The 22,353-nt window shown below is 40.9% G+C and overlaps 1 protein-coding gene across 2 annotated transcripts in view; it reads right to left on the minus strand.

Moving 5' to 3' along the window:
* Nucleotides 1–1,594: 1,594 nt before the first annotated feature.
* Nucleotides 1,595–22,353, minus strand: part of WDR72 (WD repeat domain 72) — a 363,484-nt gene continuing 342,725 nt past the window's right edge. For both annotated transcript variants that reach the window (XM_088443051.1, XM_088443041.1), the window contains 2 exons: nucleotides 7,615–7,710; nucleotides 1,595–1,852 (listed from right to left, as the gene is read on the minus strand). In XM_088443051.1, the coding sequence (XP_088299177.1) occupies nucleotides 1,797–1,852; nucleotides 7,615–7,710 (152 nt within the window). In that variant the 3' untranslated portion in view covers nucleotides 1,595–1,796. The remainder of the gene's footprint in view (nucleotides 1,853–7,614; nucleotides 7,711–22,353) is intronic.

The raw sequence follows: 22,353 nt of genomic DNA on the forward strand, positions 1-22,353 counted from the left end.
TATTGAATAGCTGCGGGAGCTCCCTCCCGGCAGGCTATTCATCATCGCACTGAATTGAATTCGGCCCATAGTGACTACAGCAAATCACTGTTCTTGTCCTGAAATTCCTTGGTGGTCTCCTGGCTGCAGTGAAGAATCCATAGAATCCAGGGGATTTGATTTACATTGCAGGGGAGAGGGAGATTAGAGATTGAAACTGAACTCTCCCGCAAGATCCAGGAGGGTAGGCAACTGTGCATAAACAATAAACAATCCTATATTATAATAGGACTTCCACGCTTTATAGAATATGGGAGTTAATTACTAAAAGGCTTACGTCTTAGCCCAACTTGGCAGATCTGAGTTTGTGTCCAATTTTTATTTATACCTAACCTGATTGGGCTTTCGACATAAATACAAATATTGCAAAACTTTTGTAATTCACTCTTGGCAAGGCAAAAATAATTGATATGATCATCTGTATAAATAGTATATGGGCTATAGTAAACTAATATACAAAATATTTGTGGTATATTTGCAATGTTAGAACATTTTATGATATTTTAATTAGCAAAGTATATATAAAGAAGTTTAAAGTTCAAAAGCAAAAATTACTACTCTACAACAATTAAATAATTAAGACATCAGCTTAAGTTCTTCACCACATTGGACTAGATAAAGTTTATTAAGTAGACTTGCATACAGTATAGTATCATTTGGAGTATAATTTCACCTCTGTTGTCTGTAACAGCTGTAAATTATTTGATGAGTTGAACTTTCCGCTATAGGGACCTTATTCAAAGTTGGAAGCAATTTGCACAAACATAAAAAGCTCCAGGGAAAAAATTGCCATTTTGCTACCTATCCGGAGTTGGCTGCAAATGTGAGGTGCGACCAATTTTGGATTGGTAGAAAAATTGTCTCCTGTACATAACATTACCAGACACACCAGGAATCCGACAGGTGGTATGGCTAATGGCTTCATTGTGAGTACAAAAGACGGGCAAAAATACTATCCATACAGCTGTAGTAGTTTTATCATATTTCCTTGATTGGTGCATTTGAGCCTGTTAAGTTGCCACCGTGGGACCCATTTAACATCAACATGCCCTAATGTACTTTGGCAGTGTCTACACCCCCCCTCCAACTCCTGTCTCGGCCCCCTAGGTGCAGGGAGCAAAATGTAGTAAAAATGTGGCCAAGTATTTAACGGGCATTTAACGTGCATCGCAAAAAGATATGCTTGCGCAATAAAAAATAGCAACACTTTGGGTTTGATGTATCAAGCAGTGAAAAGAATGGAGAAGTGGACCACTGAAGAAGTTGCCCATAGCAACCAATCAGCTTTGAGGGAGCATTTATCAAGTACATTCTATAAAATGATAGGTTGATGCTGATTGGTTGCTATGAGCAACTTCTTCACTGTTCCAATTCTCCACTTTTTTCACTGTTTGATACATCAACCTGAATGAGGTCCTAGGTGCCAAAAGGTTTCCTCTGTATAACAGTGTGCAGATAGCGTGTCAATACACAAGTAATTATACATGCACATACTGTACAAACAGGTATTTCTATCAGGCAATTTGAAATGAACAAATTCTCTTTAACACACAAATGATCATGAAGCTTTTTTATTTCTTTTAGAACTTATCACTTACTATAGTTTTATTCAGATTTTTCTTGTTTTTCAACTTTTTTAACAGAAACAGGATTTTTGCGTAATTGCAGTTTCTTAAAATGATCTGACAGTTTAATGTAGCGTGATATTGAAGTTTTCTATAGTTTATATTACTATTACACCATATATTTGGATGCTTTTAACAGACTTTGCAGTAACACACTTTGGACATCCAAGGATTTTGCTTCATATCATCTGAAAAAGAAAAGCAGAAAATTAATATACTGTATTATACAAAATAAAACCAGAAAACATAAATGTGTCTTTTTTGAAAGAAAACCTACAAAATCAAAGTCTGTAAAACTATTGTAGCTATAGAGTATGCCTGATATACCTGGTGATTCACTGCACAAGACTATTCAGTACATTGTGTAGTTGTTATGAGTTACAGGATCAAGCTGCAAGACTGTGTTCTCACTGTATAGCATAATGCTGTGAGACGTCATGTGCCTCGTATTGTGCGATTGCAAATGTTTATAGGAAAGTGCATCAACTTGCTAACCAATCTGCTTTATGTGCACTCTCTGAGGTGCCAGTAAGTGGACATCAACTTAAGCTTTTGCCCCAAGCAGTGCATGTTATCTGGAAGAGGAGAACCAATTTAAAAAGCCATAATTCTACAAATGGATTGAAAATATTAGAAAATGAACCTGACATAGTAAAGGTAGACTTGTTACTTACTTATATGAATTAGGTCATGAATAAGTGCAGCTACAATCGGCTTCATTATCCAATGCTTCTCTGCGCAACTACCGGTAATTATTTTTTTATGTCTTAATTAATTTTGTCCACCCATACCCCTGACTCTCCCTTGTCTGGTGCAGCTGGGAACTTTGGTGCCTTATACATTACTATTATTATTAACAATAATAATAATACTATATTGCTGTAGTGCAACTGTATACACTATGAGACTGATGCAGACTCAAAGTGAGCACTATGCCAGTTTCCAGGGCTTATCTAGCATAAAATAGCTCAGTGCATGTGAATGCATGTATATGCCCATATACAGATTTGTTTGATTCTGGTACTTATGCCAGCCAGAGCCGTCTGGAGCTCTGGTGGGTCTGGGTACTAGGTGGCATTGTGAAATCCAGAAGGCAAGGGGGCGCACTTCAGGAAGGGGGGATGCGATTAGTGGGACCGTCTCCATCTGTAAAACTTCAGCAGCAGCCGGGCGCTTGGCTTACCTTCGTTCGGTATGCCGGGCGTTGGTCTTCCGGCGTATTGTTAATGACAGGCGTTGAGTTTTAGACGTCTGTCATTAGTACCACACCGGGATTAGAGAGTCTGGAAGCCAGTGGTCGCCATTTAGACCATCGGCTTTCAGACAACATCCCGTCCAGTCAGTGTCTCCTCTACATCACATGCAAATAGCACTCACCACCTGCTTTTACTGGCAAAATGCATCCTGTTAGGCAACAATACAACTACACTTTTCTATATTCCTCTTAACTTGTGTGTGGGTTTTGTTTGTAGTATTTATTTTAGTCCTGTCCTTTGCCTATTTGATCCTCAGGCTTTGTGTGGAATGCTTTAGTCATTTATTTATGAGGGTCAACTATGGTCAAACACAACACAATGCACGTACAGACTGAAAATATATATTGTGTCTGGTGTATAGACATTTTTTTTTTCATTATACTCTTAAATTAAAAATGTAAGCACACAATTACACGATCAAACCTGGTTTGCCCACCCTCCTATTGAAAGTGTCTTAATTTCTTATCACAGAATTGCATCCACACAGGAGTCAATAAATAATTCATATTACTGGCTCTTTGTTGTGTGTCCCTGAACTGCACACAGAGCTCAGAGGCTGACAGCTGTGTCAGGACAAGCACCAAAGATCTGACATGACAAGTGACTAACAAGTTTCTTTCACTCTGTAGCGAATGAAGACAATGACACAACATACGAAAACCAAATTCCGCCCCAAAAAATGATGCAGTTTCTTTGTCATCACCTAAAAGTGTTTGTGTCTGCTATGAGCTTATTTCCAACCCGTAACCTCTGGTCATTTTCTCTGCTGCCCACCTCCTCACTAGCCCGGCCATTTACGCCTGTCCACGGATCAATATGAACAATTCTTGGAGAAATACGATGTCTCCATGGCAACCAAGCCACAAATTCTTAGTGGAAGGCACTGAGACCAGTTTTCAATTCTCCCGAGGTTTTCCGACTTATAAGGAACAGTGTTTTAAAATTCAGGGATGGACACAGGGAAGAATGAGCAATTTATTGTTTACTGCCAATATAGTGATACCATATATGAAGAATCCTATTCTCAACCTGGATGCATGCCATCAATTCAATTTTATTGAAGGTGCAATATCTCATGTAGTGATATTGTGATGTATATAGTATATTATATTTCTCTTTAACATAAGCATTCATAAAATGTTGTACATACAGTACAATAGTCCTCTGGGAGCAATTTTAAAATCTGTTGAATAACATTATAGTATTGACAATTTTGTTGTATATCTGCTAGTTAAAGGTAATTACTGCCCGTAAGACACCTACTCCCCTTTATGTTTATGGCATTTATAATTAAATATAAATTAAATAATCAGGCACATGATTCACCCTTCTGTAGGTATGTGATATTCTTGTTTTCTAGGATCAATGATTCTGTTAATAAACAAACCTTACACACACAGGACTTTTAGAAATTCAAAACCAGATACAAATTTTGGAACATGGTACATGCAATATTCATCTCATGGTGAATTCAGGCAAAAGCAACACATAACAAAAATATCTGCAACTGCCTATTAGTATTATTATTGTCATTGTTTTTATTTTTATCCTATAGTTATAAAGCAACAACATATTGCAGCACTTTACACTGGGGGCACCTAGATACAAAGACATACAAGGATATGAAACAGAAAGTAAAAGTTCCTCTGCCCGAATGAACGTACACAGGGCCGACGAGAGCCGCGCCGGGCCCATGTGACTGGGGGCGTGGCCTAATCATGGGAGACGTGGCCACGCCCCCTTAGAGGAAAACCTGAAAAAAATATATTATTTCAGCGTGCTGGGGAGGGGGGCGCTCTCAGCATGATTGCTCCCCCCCATAGGCATAGAAGACTGCTCCGGCTGCTGCTTTAGCAGCCACTAGCAGTCTCCCAGTGCAGCCCAGCACACATCAGTGTGTGCTGGGCTGCTGTGACTTAAGAGGAAGGGGGAGCCAGACCCAAGACCCCGCCGGGCCCCTGCAGCAAGCCCGGGCAATTTGAACCCACTACCCCCCCCTCTCGGCACCCCTGAACGTACAATATAAAAGGTGTGGGGTACAATAGATAGGTAGATGGAGGTGGGGGAAGTGTGTGTGGCTGTTGTATGGAAGAAGCATTATCAACATAGTTGCTGACAGGTTGGGCAGCAGGGGGTGCGTCAGTGGCATAGGTGGGTGGTGCAAGGGCATGGGTGTGCAAACGCATCATCACGCCCCTGACCCCGCTGTACAATGCAGAGATTAGCAGCATTGTAGTGGAGGAGGTGGGGCTACAATGACGCATTTCAGCCCCCTCCGTACCGCCCACTTTGGATAGGTAAGTGTGGGGAGGTGCGGTTGTCCGGGAGAGTTGCACTCTCTTGCAGGCACCTGGGAGCGCCACCTAATTTTTGTGAGCCTCCCAGCTGTTCAGGGAGAATAGGCAAGTATGATTATCAACCTCCATCTCCACCTGTGTGGGGTGGTACAGTCGGAATGAGGGGAGACAAATTAGTCTTTGTTGAAATCTTAAAACATTACATTAACTGAGCTCCTGAACTGTTCTGACTCCTGAGAAAGCTTACCTGCTGCATAGGCAATCTCTGCTTATCCACCAGCTCGGGGTAGCTGGGTGCCCGGTATATTTGTGTGACATAATACTCATGGCTAGGACACTTGTTCCCCCTAAATGTTGTGGTGGAAGCTGATGCCACTAAAACACAGTAAAAATCCCCAAAGGTAGTGCAGAAATGGCAACAGCAATAATAGTTGAACTAAATGGGTCTAGCAGCTGTACTGAGATTATAATCAGTAGATCTTCAAATAACCCTATTCTTGATTACACACCTTTCTATCTTTGTACATTATTACTGCATTCACAAATATGTGACTGATTCAAGTTTGTGAACATTATGGCACACAGCTGATGTAAAGTGCAGTGATCTCTAACTGTTGTGACAAAAACACTGGAAAGATTGCCAAGGGGAAATATAGATGCCTAAGGCTTTTAGCTTGTCTCATAGACAGAAGCTGATTAGCAGCTTTGATTGCCAGACCACCTATGAGAGGCTGATAAAGGGTGTGTCAGTCTCTGTAGTCAGTCTTTCACAGCCTGGGTAACTCAGGAGCGTGTTGAGAGACTGTGATTACTGAATATAAGAGCTGTGCTAAAAACTTCTGCTATGTGGAAAGGTCATTAGGTCCACTTTGAGAGACGGAATCATTTTGTTTAGTTAGAGCTAGACAGGCCAAGATTTGCTTTTATGTTTTGTTTATTTTTGCGCTGCTAATAAAACTAGCTGTGGGTACTTGTATCAAGGCCCTGACTGGTGTACTACAACTTGGCTCCTGTAACTGTTTACCACAGGACATACTGTACTTACAGAATTTTATTATCTGCTCCACGGGAGATGCCCGGAGAGCAGACACAGCTGGCCACTTTGGGGGGCGGGGCTGGGTTTCTGTCATTAGGCACCGCATTTTTGCATCATTTTGCCCCGCATCTTCCATATGGAGCCTCGATTCACTGCATTTATCTCCCCATCCTGCCCACTACAAAGTGGGCGGGATGCAAGAGATCCAGATACTCTTCTAGGGGTGCAGGGAGCTCCCCGAAAATTCAGGAGCCTCCAGCATCTTCCAGGAGAGTAGGTAAGTATGCCCCAGTAGATGCCACCCTTACCCTGATCTTGTTACACTGAAGTCCACAAGCCACATAAGCATTCACTGTAACACTGCGTGATAAAGGGTGTGTTTCATATTAAATAGGAATTAAGTGATTGTCTTGGTAGAAAACATTTTTTTATGACTTGTAGTATCTCACTGTATTAGTGATACAATTTAGCAAAGTGGTGCATGAGAAATACCATACAACTGAGTGGATGCACAGTAATACAAATATGGGACCATCAGATTGTCATCAAAATCTGAAACAACCTAGGATACATAGCAGGTTACACTCTCTTACTGAAAATTAAATTTAAGCCATGTGTTGGGGACAGATCAGCAGACTACTGTCAACTGCTCTCTGTCAAGACATATACAGCAGTTTGACATTTCTTAATTAACCTGAGGGATTGGGGAGTATGAACTATGGGATTGAGATCACCCAGATGCAAGATTTTAAGGGAAATTAAACCAACCAACACATTTAAAAATAAATTGCTGTCACATAGTATCATTCCACAAATAATTATTTAGCTACTGTCTACAATGAGAAATACACACACAATCATCTGCAAAATACAATATTTAGCATCAGCATTTATAAAAAAATAATGAAAAATAAATAAATTCCAACTCGCTAAAATAATAAAGGTAAAATCAGATATGACAAGCAATCTGTATGGGGCTTGCTTCAAATTAATTAAGGTTATGTAGGAACCAGTTTTCCTGTGTCAGCCTCTCTGAAATCAGCTCCTAATTCAGTAATTCTAATACTGATACCAAGTCTTCGTTCAGAGGTTGGATCTTGCACATATATTTTAAAAAATGCTTCAGTCTAAAACTAATTATAATGAAGTGGTAGTGTCAGCTCTCTGTAGTCATAAAGCCTTTGGCCAATCTGAGACTTGATTTCTTGATGAAAGAGCAAAATGAAACATCTCTGCACTAGGTGACCTCTAAATGTGATAATTAATTTGCTGCAGCAGCTGCTAAAAAGGTATTATTAGTCTGTTGCATTTTATGAGCAGTGATAACTGATGGTGTATTTAGGCCAAATGTTATTTCTTACCTGGACTATCTGCGTCCTCCAATACACTCTTCTCTTGAATGGATTCTGGCTCTCTGAAGATTACAGTCTTCTCACTTTTTGATAAGTTCTCAGGTGCTACAAATAAATTATAGGTAAAGTTAAGTTTGATACAATAATGTATTCATGCCCACATGAATAAGTATTAATAGTTGCAAATTACTTTTCATATGTAGTATATAGATCTCTATCTATCTACTCTACCGGAATGGCAGGAAGGCTGTCAAAAATCGAGTGGTGCACCCGGACATCCGGAAGAGTGTGCAAGTGTCCCGTACCCTCTCTCCCAGCTGCCCACTTACAGAGCACAAGTGAGCAGTATGGGGGGTGTTGATGACGTGATTTCCGCTGAATCGCATCCCCATTCCCCACCACATAATCCCAGTTTTCTCTGCACTATATAACGGGGACAGGACCAGGATGACAATATCATGCATTCACGTCCCCTGCACAGCCCATCTTTTCCGGCTGCCAATCCCATCTCTGCTGACCTGGCTACCCTGCCAGCAAAGTCGGTAAGTATGATCTATCTATCTGTCTTTCCAACCGCCCATCCATCCATCCATCTCTCTCTCTCTCTCTCTCTCTGGATATGCTTTATTTTGTCCCATGAAATCCAATACATACGTAGCTTGCATGGGGGCATATACTGTAATAAGGATATGAATTGTATACTGTGAAGCATACAGATATACTTAGAAACATATAGAGGCTCATTTAGTTGGGTACATTTGAGTCCATAGTGCAGGTGAAAAATACATGTTTGTTTGGAGTTGAATATTTTACTATGTGTACAAAAACAAATTCATCTGCATGAAGATACTGTACATTTAAATTCTATCAAAATAAAGCACATCATAATTTGGTGACATACATAAGACACCAAGGAGTATATTTACTGAAGTGAGAGTTTTTAGAAATGGAGATGTTGCCCATAGCAACCAATCAGATTCTAGCTATTATCTTCTAAAAGATGCTAGTTAAATGATAAGTAGAATCTGATTGGTTGCTACGGGCAACATCTCCCATTTCTAAAAACCTGCACTTTAGTAAATATATCCCCAAAAATCATCAATTTGAAGTATAAAGTACTTTTACACTGTGTCTATGATTTATAGTAATTTTTACTATACGACACAACAGGTCTCAGTTCACCATACATGCCAGGGGATGCGGTTCACTTACCAACGCCTGGAATGCCGGCCTTCGGAATCCCAATGCTGGAAGTCCGACCTGGTACTAAAGATAGGCGTCTAAATCCCGATGCCTATCTTTAGCCAGACGCCAAAATCCTGACAGCCAGCATACCAAACTAAGGTAAACGGGGACTGTTAGCCGCGGGGCAGGGATAGTTTTAGGCACCCCCGGGGGGACTTAGGGTTAGGCACCTCCCGGGAAGGGTTGGGGTAGGTTCGGGGAAGGGTGGGTTATGGTAAGGCACCACTTGGGGGAGATTAGGGTTTGGCACCCCCTGGGAGGGTTAGGTTGAGGGAGAGGGAATGGGGGGTTAGGGTTAGGCACCAACGGGGGGACTTAGGGTTAGGCACCACTGGAGGAACTTAGGGTTAGGTAGCACCGGGAGGAGGTTAGGGTTAGATACCTCTAGGGGAGGGTTAAGGGGGGGGAGATGGGAGGGTTAGGGTACTTACCAGCCCCAGTCGGGATCTCCACTATACGGGCTTCTGGCGTCAGTATTACGTCCACCAGGAACACATCCGGCAGCATTACATACCGATTCCCATGCCAGAGTATATTGTCACTTGCAGTTCTACAAGTACCAGAATACTGAAGCAGTTTACGGCTGCCAGGGTTTGCAGGTGCCAGTAGCTCCACAAAACAAAATGCTGATTTCTTACGTTTTGCTATAAGCCGTTTGATCAGCCCAGCCTGTTATAATGTAAGAACCCAATTTGCCATAGCCTGGTGCTGGCAGAAGCTTTTGCAGGAGTACCACACACTTTTTGCAAGTACACATTTGCCATTATCAGACCAAACTATGAGCTCTTGTATGGTTTCTCCAGAAGTAGAGCACTTGTGACAGGCATCTGTAATTTCACTTTACCTCTTAGGGAGCCCTGCTTGTTTGTCTTTATATATTACTACAATACTCAACTGACTTGCTCTACAATAGGAGCCCAGAGCCAAAGTATTGGAGACTGTTTTTGTCCAAAATACACCAGTGAATCAATTATGATACCTACTTAAAAGTGGTGCAGAGGATTTTAAGGGGGAGGACCAATCACAAGCAACAATCTATTGAGTGCAGCTTGTGATTGGTCATCCTTTTTAACCACAATGCCTCTTGTTTTCAGCCAAGGCTGTCAGAACAAACATACAATGCTGGAAAAAATGGCTGCACGGTTGCACAAGCAATCCCTGGGGCTCTGGCTTTGGTAAGAACTAAGAAGAGGGATAGAACAATATATCTAGTAGACTGTTCTGCAGCTTCAGTTTTGACTAAATCTACTTATTACTGTGACCCTTTTCAAGCTTTCAGTGATCCTTATAAGACAGTGCCCCTATACTGGATAAAACAATTAATTATTTTAATACATGTCAACAATTTCCGTCATAAAAATATAATATTGTTTATACTCTACTTCATATTCAACATACTTTGCCATATTGTATAGATATGTAATTATGAAATTAGTAGAAATATACAGGAATATTTTATTTTTAAACAGCATAATCCGTGGGGATGATTATAACAAATGACCTAGGACAGCAGACTTACTCTCAGACAATAACATTCTGTTCTGCTGGGTCCATCAAACCCCACTTCATTGTCCAAAGGAGGCAAGATATCCATGTTATTTCCAACCTGATTTGACATTTAAATTTATAGTTGAATAATTAAGTTGAAGTTGCATTTAAACTTGAAACCTTAAAACAGTATTCTGCCTGAAACTATGCATCTTAGTGTCTGCATTATAGTGACACTGTAACAACTGCACTACACAAGGGACACTGCTCAGGCTGGTATAATATGTAAAGTATTCTGTTTCACCACACAAAATCATTAACAAAAGATAATACGATAAATAAAAACCTGTCCCAAAAAGTCTGGGATGGCAGAAGCAATATGAATTTGGACTCCAGTTGACTATATACCGTATAGCCAGTTCAAGCAGTACTCTGTATGTTACAATCAGATTGAATTCAGGTTAGAGAATAACGGGTTCGGTTTTACTCGGATTTACTCGGATATGTTCGGATCTCAAACACGGCATTTTATTGGCAATCAGCTATCACGTGTTTTGGATAGCCAATAAAATAAATCCGAACTTGCGATAATTTAGGCGAAAAGAACAGAGTAAATCCGAGTAAAACCGAACCTTAATATCTTTAATTCATGTGTATATTTAGTGTAGGGCTTTATCATACAAAGTACAGATTAAACCATCCTGAATAGCACTACTGTTTATTGTGATTGCTAAGATTCAATGGGCAAAATTTACTAAGCGGCGGTTTGACTGTGATTTGTATTCTATTCTAAACCCCGGCGGTTTGGTGGCGGTTTCTATTCTATTCAAAACCCCAGGGCTTTGGTGGCAGTTTTGCAATGGTTTCTAAATGACAGCCCTGTTCTATTCTATTCTAAAATGTGTTTTGACTGTGGTTTGGCGGCGGTTTTGCTTTCTGCAGATTTACTAAGGCCAAAACCACTGCAAAACTTCCATCAAAACACATTTTAGAATAGAATAGAACAGGGCTGTCATTTAGAAACCATTGCAAAACCGCCACCAAACCCCCGTGGTTTAGAATAGAATAGAAATCCCTGCTTAGTAAATTTTGCCCTATGTCTTTTTATTTACACAATGGGGTCAAATCCTTTTTGCACTCCAGTTTCAATAGAGATGTTCGCTGACCCCTGTGTTTTGGTTTTGATTTAGAATCCGGATTCATCTTTGTGTTTTGGTTTTGCAAAACCACCCCACGTGTTTTGGTTTTGCATCTGTATTTTTTATAAAATAAGGATTTAAAAAAAAGCTAAAATTACATAATTTTGACCTGTTGGCATGCAATCCAAAGCCGAAGTTCACTTTTTAAATCCAAGTTCCGAACTGCTGGAATATCCAAACCGTGACTCTGTTCGACTCGGTACCACAAAGTGATATCGAACTCTGACTCAGAACCCCTAATATCGGTTGTTGTCAGTTCTCTGAGAACCGAACCCGCACATCTCTAGTTTTCAGATAATTTTTTGTACATTTGTGAATAATATGTTTGTGCATATCTGTACCTTATGGACTATTCAGACAATTTATTTAACTACTGGGTGCATTACGTGTATTTTTCTGCATATGTTGATATAAAAGAATAATGCATGTCATAGGGTGACGAAAGAATGTAATACTGTCACATGGCAGAAGACACTATTAAGTGATGCTGTGTGATCAGTTATCACCAGTTTCCCAGGTTTCCAGCAGAGGTACAGGGCTCCTTAAAGTGCATAGGCTGTAATAATAAGGGTAGATTTCAAGTGCAAGTGTATTGGTGCAGATCATAATTTAGTGTTGCTCACAAAAAAAGATGCTCTACTTAAATGGCATTTATTGAACACTGTAAGAAACTCCAATCCAGCCAAGAGGTGACTGTTTCTTATCTTGCTGAATGGACAATCTTTGCCATTGATATTGGGCAAACCAACAAGGTGAAATGCTTTGGTTTGTGCTCCTGCACCTGGAAAAATACCATTATGTGTTTACATTGTGCCACTTTACCATTGCAAATGTACAGTAGCACTAACTATAAGGAGGGGTGTAAGAAACTAAACTCGAGTATACTATACTGTAAAGCTTTACAAACAAATCAGGGAATAGATTCAGGGTAATGGAGGAATACATAAGATATTAAATGTAGATAAGAGTGCATAAAACTGGACTGCAAGTAGAGGATAGGCACAAAGCATATACTAGGGGCTCAAGATACATCTTACTATATAAAAGTACATGTAATAGGCCTAGGTTATGTATTGTTGCCATGCAGCAAGTATTACAAATAACAAATAGCAAAAATACAAAGAAAATGCACCTTGTTTCTACAGTATTTAGTTTGCAGAAGTTGTAAGTAGAACATAAGTGCTGCCTACATGAGTGTACATTATGTAAGGCCCAGCGAGTTCCTCCAGTAAATGACTCCACTGCTCCAGAGCTACATTATCTCAGTAGCCAGGAGATCCATTACTCACATAATAATTTAGAGCAGGGACGGGGAACATCAGGCCCGGGGGCCGTATAAGGCCCGTGGAGTCATTTGATCTGGCCCCCTGAGCTTTTTTCTACTAGCCTCATCTGGTTAGCAGGGTACCTAGAATATCACCCTGCAGCCAGAATCTATGCAGCAGTGCCTCCAGAAGTGTCCTTAGGATGCTACAGACGGTCATACCACTCAGGATGCTCCGGGCATTACTGTAATCACTGGCGATTGTGGCCCCCACCCCATTTAATGTCACATGGAGGGAGCGTGGCCTGCACCAGGCCCGTGAATGTTATATATATCAAAATGGCCCTCGGCAGAAAAAAGGTTCCCTGCCCCTGATTTAGAGGGACAATGTTGCAGATTCACTTCAAAATCTTTGCACTGTCACAGGATGGTTCTAGATCTGAAGCAGGAACCTCCATGAATAAAGATAGATTGGTATCAGGAAGGAGGAAGAAGGCAACAACCTTTTAGATTTTGGGAAAGCCTTTTAGATGTCTACAGTTCAGAGTGGAAGCTTAGATACAGACTTGGTGAGTGATGGAGTTACAATATAAGAGACATGAATGCATCTCCTATAATTATTTGTACAATTAAACATTGGATTGGTTTAACACCAATAGGAGTACAGTATGTCAACACAGGACTGCTGAGGCCTTGGCAGGGTCCATCTGAAATCTTTATTCAGAAATGATGTATCCAGCAAGGAGAAATTCTCTTTGTTTAAACTGGCATTTTCCGATGTTCGGCAATAGATAGACAATGATACAGATATACTCCATATCTTGATACAGTTAATAAACTTTGGAAGATTGCTGCGGTGTTGTATAACCCAAAAGGCATGATTGTGTAAACATAATGGGCCTAATCCAGAGAAGTACGAAAATGTATACACAGATCTTTGATGTTATTAGATCTCCGCATACGCAGAAGCCGCACTGCACAAGCACAGATCTGGGGCTGCAATGTCGCTCGTAGTGCCCCAAACATCGTGGCATGATTGACATGCTGCTGATATATGGGGTAAGTGACAGCAAACGTCAGATCCATCCTCTGGGTGTGCCAAAGCCAATGGCTGCATCCTAGGACGCAGTGTCACTGGCCCTGGCAGCGTGATTTTCCCAGACATCCTGAGTAACCTGATGGTTGCTCAGATGTCCAATGGTCACACAGTTGAACCAATACTGTGTCCTTGCATGCAGCAGTGGATCAGAGAAGCTGAAAGTGGGCGGCTTTTTACTTAAGGATCCTCCAGCAGCTTTTAAATACTGTAACTGTGCTTCTGCTTTCATCTCTGGGTCAGGGCCAGCGTATGGTTAGTGTTGAAAGTGGTTTTCTACTCAGCACCACTACTCAGCTAGGGTGACAGAGTTTCTGATTGTTGCTGTTAAAATATTAGAGTAGGCTGAGTAATGAAGTGAAGAAAATAAAGCTAATACACAGGGGGGAGATGTGGAAGCACCAGGTATGGGAATCCTATAACAAGAGTATCTGCTAGAAATGTTCCACGAGGTAATTTGACCCTCACACCAATGGATAACAGTGTGCTTGAGGAGCCATTAGCAGCCTATGTGATATAGAGATTGGATGAGATCAAAAGGACCACACTCCTAATAATGCTCCTAAGCTGATCTTCAGGGGAGCTGATTTAGGTGTGATAAAGGCTGGAACCACAGGCGTCACTAGGGGGGTGCGGGGTGTGTGGGCCGTACTGGGTGACACTATCCGAGGGATTGACACCAAAGTAGCAGAGTTGCTCTGCTATTTTGGTGTTACCCCATCGGATGGTGTCACCGTGAAGCCAGGACATGGCGAAAGGCAGGGAGAGACTGTGGGCTGCCCAGCAGCTGCAGGAGCGCTGGGGAAGCCCACTGTGTGCCGAGAACGAGAGGCGGTAGTGCCCCCAAGATCGGTACACACAAGGGGGCGTGACTTTGCAGGGTGTGGCCACGCCCCCTTTCCACAAAGCCATGCCCCCTTTTCGAGAGCGCGCATCTACGGCTCGCAAAAGAACTTAGTCCAGCCACATCGGTTGTCACCCAGGTAAGTGACGCCTCTGGCTGGAACTAATGTCCTATTGTATCACTTCCATTCAATAAGTTAACTAACTTTACATTCATTGGATTATAATGCCACCATTTCTTCAATGTGTCATAGGTACAGTGAATTTTCTCAAATAAACGTTTTAAATCTGTTAATGTCATCAACTCAAAATATACAGTAAAGTATGCGGCCATGGTTCTGCTGTTCATGTTCCGGCCAATGACAGCTTTGGAAGGCTGTGTGTACTGTATGTGTGTGTGTTAGGGGAGGGGCTAGGAATCATAACGTCATGGTTCTGGCCAAACGATCCCAATGACAAGTGAGGGTGTCTGTGACTTACAAAGAACACCACTTCTTAGTCAGACTTAAGAATACAAAAATGTGTTCCTGGGCCCTGGCACAGCCAAGGCAGCACAAAAATGCATAAAATGATTTGGTCATTAAGGAGCAAATTACCTCCATTAAAGAATAGGCTTATTGACTTGTCAATATTATGCAAAATATATTTTAGTTATATAAATATTACAGTTACAGTATGTGTTTCAGGAAGCTATCCTAATATGAAAATCATACAGGTTTGATTTATTCAATCTTGTATCAACTGCACAGTGGCTGATGCCGTCAGCAATTGCAAGATGATTGGTATAACTGCGCAGATCTGACTGTTCCGATACATCACCGAGTGAGCAGACAGCACCTTGCCCTTCCTAAGCCAATATATTGTTCTGATAAATTAAGGATTTGCCCTGACTGGATCTGATTGTGATCAGTCAGGTTGGGGGTCACACATAGAGAAAAGAAAAATGACCTCTTTTACTGAAAAACCTCTAAGTTTCCTTTGCCAACCTGCCGTAAATACTGGGAACAACTTACCACCTTAAAGCACATACACTCCTGCCAGGACTGGAGGCACAGGGTCTCACAAAAGTATAACATGTAAATGCGACAGTAAAAAATTTATATTTTCAGATGATCAATATATTTAAGAAGATGCACACACCAAAGTTATTCTCTGACACAATTAATATCTGATATTAGGATCAAATCAATGGATTACAGAGATTTGCATTGGTTTATTTATATAAGGGAATCCGCTCCAACACACAACTCTAAAACATTGATATAATAATATCTTCCCCATCAATAATTAGGTTGGGGTTACTTCAGTAGATGTTGTGCTGTGTGATCCAGTGCTACAGATTTTTAGTAAACACATTGAGAATCCAAGGTGCATTACAAGTCAGAAAACAATTAACATTTACTATTAGATTTGCTACAATTTCTAAAAAGGAAAAAGTAGAGGTGATGTCTATAAAAAAAACAATCATATTCTAGCGACAGTTTATCTATTTCACTATATAGTCTAGAAAATAATAGCTTGAATCTAATTGGCTGATAAGAAAAACTCCTCCAACTTTCCTTTTAGTAAATCTACTCCTTATGGTGCATACACACGATCAGATTTTTCCTTCAGATATGAACGATAACGATTTAAAAATCGTTCAGTCGTTCATATCTGAAGGAAAATCGTTCATATCTGACATGCCTGAACGACGGACGATCAACGATGCGCGTTCCCGTTTGTCAGATAACGATATCTGACATCTGATGGGTTTGCAGTCAGACTTGGACGATTCCATTCATTTTAATGCAGTCAAAAATCGTTCAATCGTTCAAATCGTTCAAAACTTTGGTAAAATCGTTCAAATCTTTCAAATCGTTTAATCGTTCAGTCGTTCATCTGACAAATCTGACAAGTCTGACAAATCGGACCGTGTGTACGCTCCATTAAGCTGCATACACATACAACGATTTTGTAAATGAACGATTTTAGTAAACGATTTTCGTTAATTTTTGCAAGGGAAAAATTAACCAAAATCGTTTACTAAAATCGTTCATTTACCAAATGTAATGAACGATTCTTTTGAACTACAAAAGATTTTTGCATATTCCCTTACTGAAAATCGTTGAGTTGGTCAGTCTGACTGAACCACAAACTACAAACGTGAACACGCATGAACGATAATCATTCATCATTTTAACTTAGAAAGTGAACGATTTTTTCAGCGAAGATAATCATTGTGTGTGTATGCACCTTTAGACTTATGCAGTTTTCTGTAGCATTTCAGAAGAATTAATTCATATAAGTTTTCTGAAAGAAAGCTCTTATTATTTCTCCCCCTCAGGATGTCCTCGTGTGCTCCAGGGGGCAGGACTTACTGCTAAGTGGGCTTGTTAGTAGAGCTTTTTTAAGGAGTTGCAAATGAAATTGACAGAAATTTCAGGGTCACTTCCAAGCAACTCCCCAACACATAAAGCTAAGGATTTGGTGTCTGCAGCTAGTTACCCAACATTTAGGGCTGACAGACAGACTAGTTCACTCTAATTTACTTCACATAAATTCCATTTATCTCCTGGAAGAAACCCTGGCAGTAGCTTATAATGGCATATCTGCAGATGCTTGCCTGCATGAAATTTTAAAGCCCCAGAGCTTGAGAAATCTACTGTCCAGAAAAGAGTTCACAGATTGAGCACTGGGTGCAATCAAAAAGCATCAAGAAGAACAGCTGGGACTTGCATCTTGCCTGACTCGATAGAGCAGCTGAGCATTAAGTGCACTTGATTTGCTGCTAGCACCCTTGTGTCACTAGAGCAAATTAAAGCAACTACCTAGTGCCACTGTCACCTAGAAATGTGCACCAAGTGGCAGTGAGAACGTGAGCACCGGTAACCAATTTTATGTATTTACACAAATAAGCAACAATGCAGCAAAAAATATTTAAAATTAGTTATACTTAAACCCTTTAACCCAAGCATGAAGTCCAGTTTATAATTATTGTAATATCAAATAATATTTTTTAACACAATCTACTAAATACATAATTAACATAGGGCCTGATTCAGCAAGGAACGCAACTGCTAATACACACGCAATAGGACAATTGTTGCGTTCTGCATATGCATCGCAGTGTGCGAACCTGCCACCGCGATCGCATCGTCTACGCAGACCCATCGAAGAGTGATTGACAGGAATTGCCATTTGTGGGTGGTGATGAAGGGGTGGTCGAAGAAATGCAGTCGTGTCAGTGCATTTGAACGCCATTGCATGGGCCTGCATAAATTAGCCACTACGATGCCCTACACAGCCTGAGGTCTGATAGCGTGAGATGAAGTTAGCAATTTCTGAGTAAGGTCAGGACTTGTGCAAGTGAGCGTGAGGCTGCGATGGTAGTCGATTGTATCGATGGTTTCGCAGTCTTGCTAAACATTACGGATGTGTGTAGGTAAAGTGGGCATCCATATGTTGTGCTGCTGCGGCTTTGCGATCGCAATGAATTAGAATACTATCGCAGTTGAACTGCGTGCGTAATCGCTGTTGCATTCGCGGTTGCGTTCCGTAGTGAATCAGGCCCATACACAGGCAGAACTATGGGAGACATTGGAGGTGCCTGCCACCGGGCTCCAGCACTGAAGGGGCACCTCCTCCATTATACACAACATATTCACCCCACTTAGGGCTGTAACTACTGTATATACTCGGAGTGTACCGTCACGGCCGCCCAATACATAGCACCTCTTCCTGGCACCTAAGAAGCCACCATACACTAGTGGAGAGCTCCATGTCAGACCACCAGCTGCTGCCTTCGTCTATCTATAGCCTGTCTGCATGCGAATTGCTACATTACAGTTTCAGCGGCTGTGGCGGGGGGGAGCACTACATTATTACTTGCCTCTGGGCATCTGGGATGAATTTACGCCACTGGGCCCATAATCTATAGTTGGACACATTTGTGCAAAACAGTCTCAGCAAAAATCTTCCCTGCACATTTTCTGTTCCATGTATCTTAAGAATTGTCATAAACAAAACACAGCAGTTAAGTTTCATTAGGTGGAATCACCATCGGGGGTGCTACACTTAAGGTGCATACACACGGTCATATTTGTCAGATGAACTATTGAACGATTTGATGAACGATTTGACCAACAATTTGAACGATTGTTGACTGCATTAAAATGAATGGAATCGTCCAAATCTGACTGCAAACACATCAGATATCATTATCTGACCATCGGGAATGCGTATTTTTTATCATTCAAACATGTCAGATATTTCAGATTTTCCTTCAGATATGAACGATTGAACAATTTTTTAAATCGTTATCGTTCATATCTGAAGAAAAATCTGACCGTGTGTATGCACCATTAGGCATATACATCTTATTATACTGTGTAATTTTCTGGGCATACTGTATGTATAATTTGAAGAAAACTTTGTGGTATATAGTATTTAAGCTTAACTTTTGACATGTATAATGAAAAAAGACAAATTCCAGCTCCCCAACACTTTAACTTTAATGATCAGGGTGCTTTTTAGCTTGATGACCAGTCACAATTAACATTTCCTCCGTGTTAGCTAAACAACAAATATTTCTGTATACGGGTGGATTTTATTTTGTCGAGGGGGGAGAGGTTGGTACCGAGAGTGCTTTCTTTTTATAATGTTTTTAAATATTATATTACTTTGTAGGGCAATAAAACCTAAATTGGACAAAAATAATAATAATACTGTAGGTCTTTTTTTTAAGAATTATTGCATCCTTTATCATGTAATCTCATAAGTTTTTCCTAGTTTAGGTAAATAAAATAGATGTTAGTAGGGTTTTTGCATATTCACTTGGAGACAATGTAGTGCTATAGTGAATGATAAAGACAGGGCAGGAAGAAGTAATGAAGAGAGTTGCTGTACCAGATCTCAAGCCAAATGTCACATTGGAAGAGTCCAGGAGCAGATAACAGTGCAGTAGGCAGCAAGGACAACAGATCCAAAATAACTACAGACCTCATGAAGCAGAAGCTGGTGTGCAACAATCCAGATAGGTCAATTATGCATGTCACTGCATGTTCTGTGTGGCATAGTTCTGATCTAGAACTATGGTGTGATAGTCCAGGCTGTGAGAGCCACCAGCTCCAAAGAATGCCGCCAGTCAGGCTAGGTGATCATGGATCGAGCAGTGAGAGCAGGCCATCTCAAATCCAGAAAGCATGATCAGATAGCAGGAGTCATGGGTCTTCTAGAGGTGGTTATCATGCTACTGCATAACTGATCAAAGATCCAAGTGAGGAATAAGTTCTGCCACCAAGCTCCTGGTGCTAATTGTATTGGTGTCTCGACACTTTTGGGGGCTACCTTTCCCTTGCAGCTGCTAATTACCCTAGTTCTATCACCAAAAGGACAAGAAGAGATATTGTAACAACTTAGTTTGGGTTGATAATCACACTAGCGCTGGGAAAAATCCTTACTAATATACAAGAAATAGTAAGACGTGGATAAATATAAGTAGCATTTATTCCAACAAATAATAACACAGTATACCCTTATATAAGGGACTTTGCATAAAAATCTGATCAAACAATAAATACAAATATAATTACCTTTTAACAAGGGAATAAGAACGAAAATCAAAAACAAAGAAGGTTACAGACATGTACCCTGGTTATGGGCACTGGGACCCCTAGGTACCCTAGAATTCTCGATAGTCCTAAGGGACCAAAACACAAAAGGGTCCCAAAAGCTTACACAGTTCCTGGGTCACTGGTCTGGTCACCACTGATGTACACACCTCCTTCTGCTAACGCATTTCGACCACCTGGTCTTCGTTCGAGCCTCTGATCCAATGTTTAGGAGTGAATCTGGATTTGCGATGGTCCGCTCAATAGAAAGCTTGTATGGCCAAGAGACTATTGCCAGTTGGTGGGAGGTTAAAAGGTGCCACAGAAGCTAGATGGCAGGAGGTTTATTTCTTAAACAAATGGAGAATTACATTAGTGTGACAGCCATCTTCAGTTGACAGGCCATGCACCCATTATTCTATTTATTATTAAATGTTCCTCAGAAGGCTAGAACAGATCTAGGATGCAGGGATAGTGCTGGGTTGCACTCTTCTACCTGGTCTTGCACATACAGTGTAAAGTGCCATTTTTGGAGCATATTTATTAAAGTGTTTTTTTTCTGTCAATTTCATTAGGGTGTGCACTGGTGGAATGCACTGCCTGGGAAGGTGTATAGCACCAAGGGCCATCCATAGAGGGAGACACATTACCATTCTTTTAAACCACATAGGGGTCTATTTATCAAGCAGTGAAAAGCGTGGTGAAGTGGACCAGTGGAGAAGTTGCCCATAGCAACCAATCAGCTCCTACCTATTATTTGATAGACTGTACTTGGTAAATGCTACTTGAAAGCTGATTGGTTGCTATGGGCAACTTCTCCACTGGTCCACTTCTCCACGCCTTTCACTGCTTGCTAAATAGACTTCTGTATTTGCTCAATCGCATGGGACGCAATAGACAGGCTTTTGCTGACACATCCCATGTGACCTCTCTCTCATCATTTTAAGGAGTAAGACAGCCCTTGCACATGTATAGTGTATGCGCCAAATACTGAAGTTCCCTTCTGAGCACTATTCCAATGATCTCTGCGAGTGCAGAGATTGACTGATGGTCAGTCCCCTCTGAGGCATGCTTTGGAGTGTTCTGCATAAGGGGCAGTTATAAATGTCACTGGGGGAAAGCCAGGGGCTGGCTGGCAAATTTTAGCCTGGGGGGTAAGTCCAAGGCACTGGCCCATAAGTAACGGCGCATCCTTAAATGAAGGTGTACGTGTAAAATAGCGCTGCTAACATAGATAAGTGTACGTGTAAAATAGCACTGCTAACATACATAAGTGTACGTGTAAAATAGTGCTGCTAACATACATAAGTGTACGTGTAAAATAGCGCTGGTGACATACATAAGTGTATGTGTAAAATAGTGCTGCTAACATACATAAGTGTACATGTAAAATAGCGCTGGTGACATACATAAGTGTATGTGTAAAATAGTGCTGCTAACATACATAAGTGTACATGTAAAATAGCGCTGGTGACATACATAAGTGTACGTGTAAAATAGCGCTAGTGACATACATAAGTGTACGTGTAAAATAGCGCTGGTGACATACATAAGTGTACATGTAAAATAGCGCTGCTAACATACATAAGTGTAAGTGTAAAATAGCGCTGGTGACATACATAAGTGTAAGTGTAAAATAGCGCTGCTAACGTACATAAGTGTACGTGTAAAATAGCGCTAGTGACATACATAAGTGTACGTGTAAAATAGCGCTGGTGACATACATAAGTGTACGTGTAAAATAGCGCTGCTAACATACATAAGTGTAAGTGTAAAATAGCACTGCTAACATACATATGTGTAAGTGTAAAATAGGGCCACTTATTTGTTTATTTTTAAATCACTAATCATGGGAGCCTCTTATTAAGAATAAGGCTCCCATTTCTGCAACACAACACATTTTTATTTGGGCTCCAAATAAATCTGTGGGGACGGGAGGAGGGGTCCTGGGTGCTGATCCCCTGCGACCCCATAGCAGTGATCCCATAGCAGCTGCCCCGCGACTCCATAAACCCCACCCCC

This window comes from Taudactylus pleione, unplaced genomic scaffold, assembly GCF_031769625.1.
Source record: "Taudactylus pleione unplaced genomic scaffold, aTauple2 ptg000019l, whole genome shotgun sequence".
NCBI lineage: Eukaryota > Metazoa > Chordata > Amphibia > Anura > Myobatrachidae > Taudactylus > Taudactylus pleione.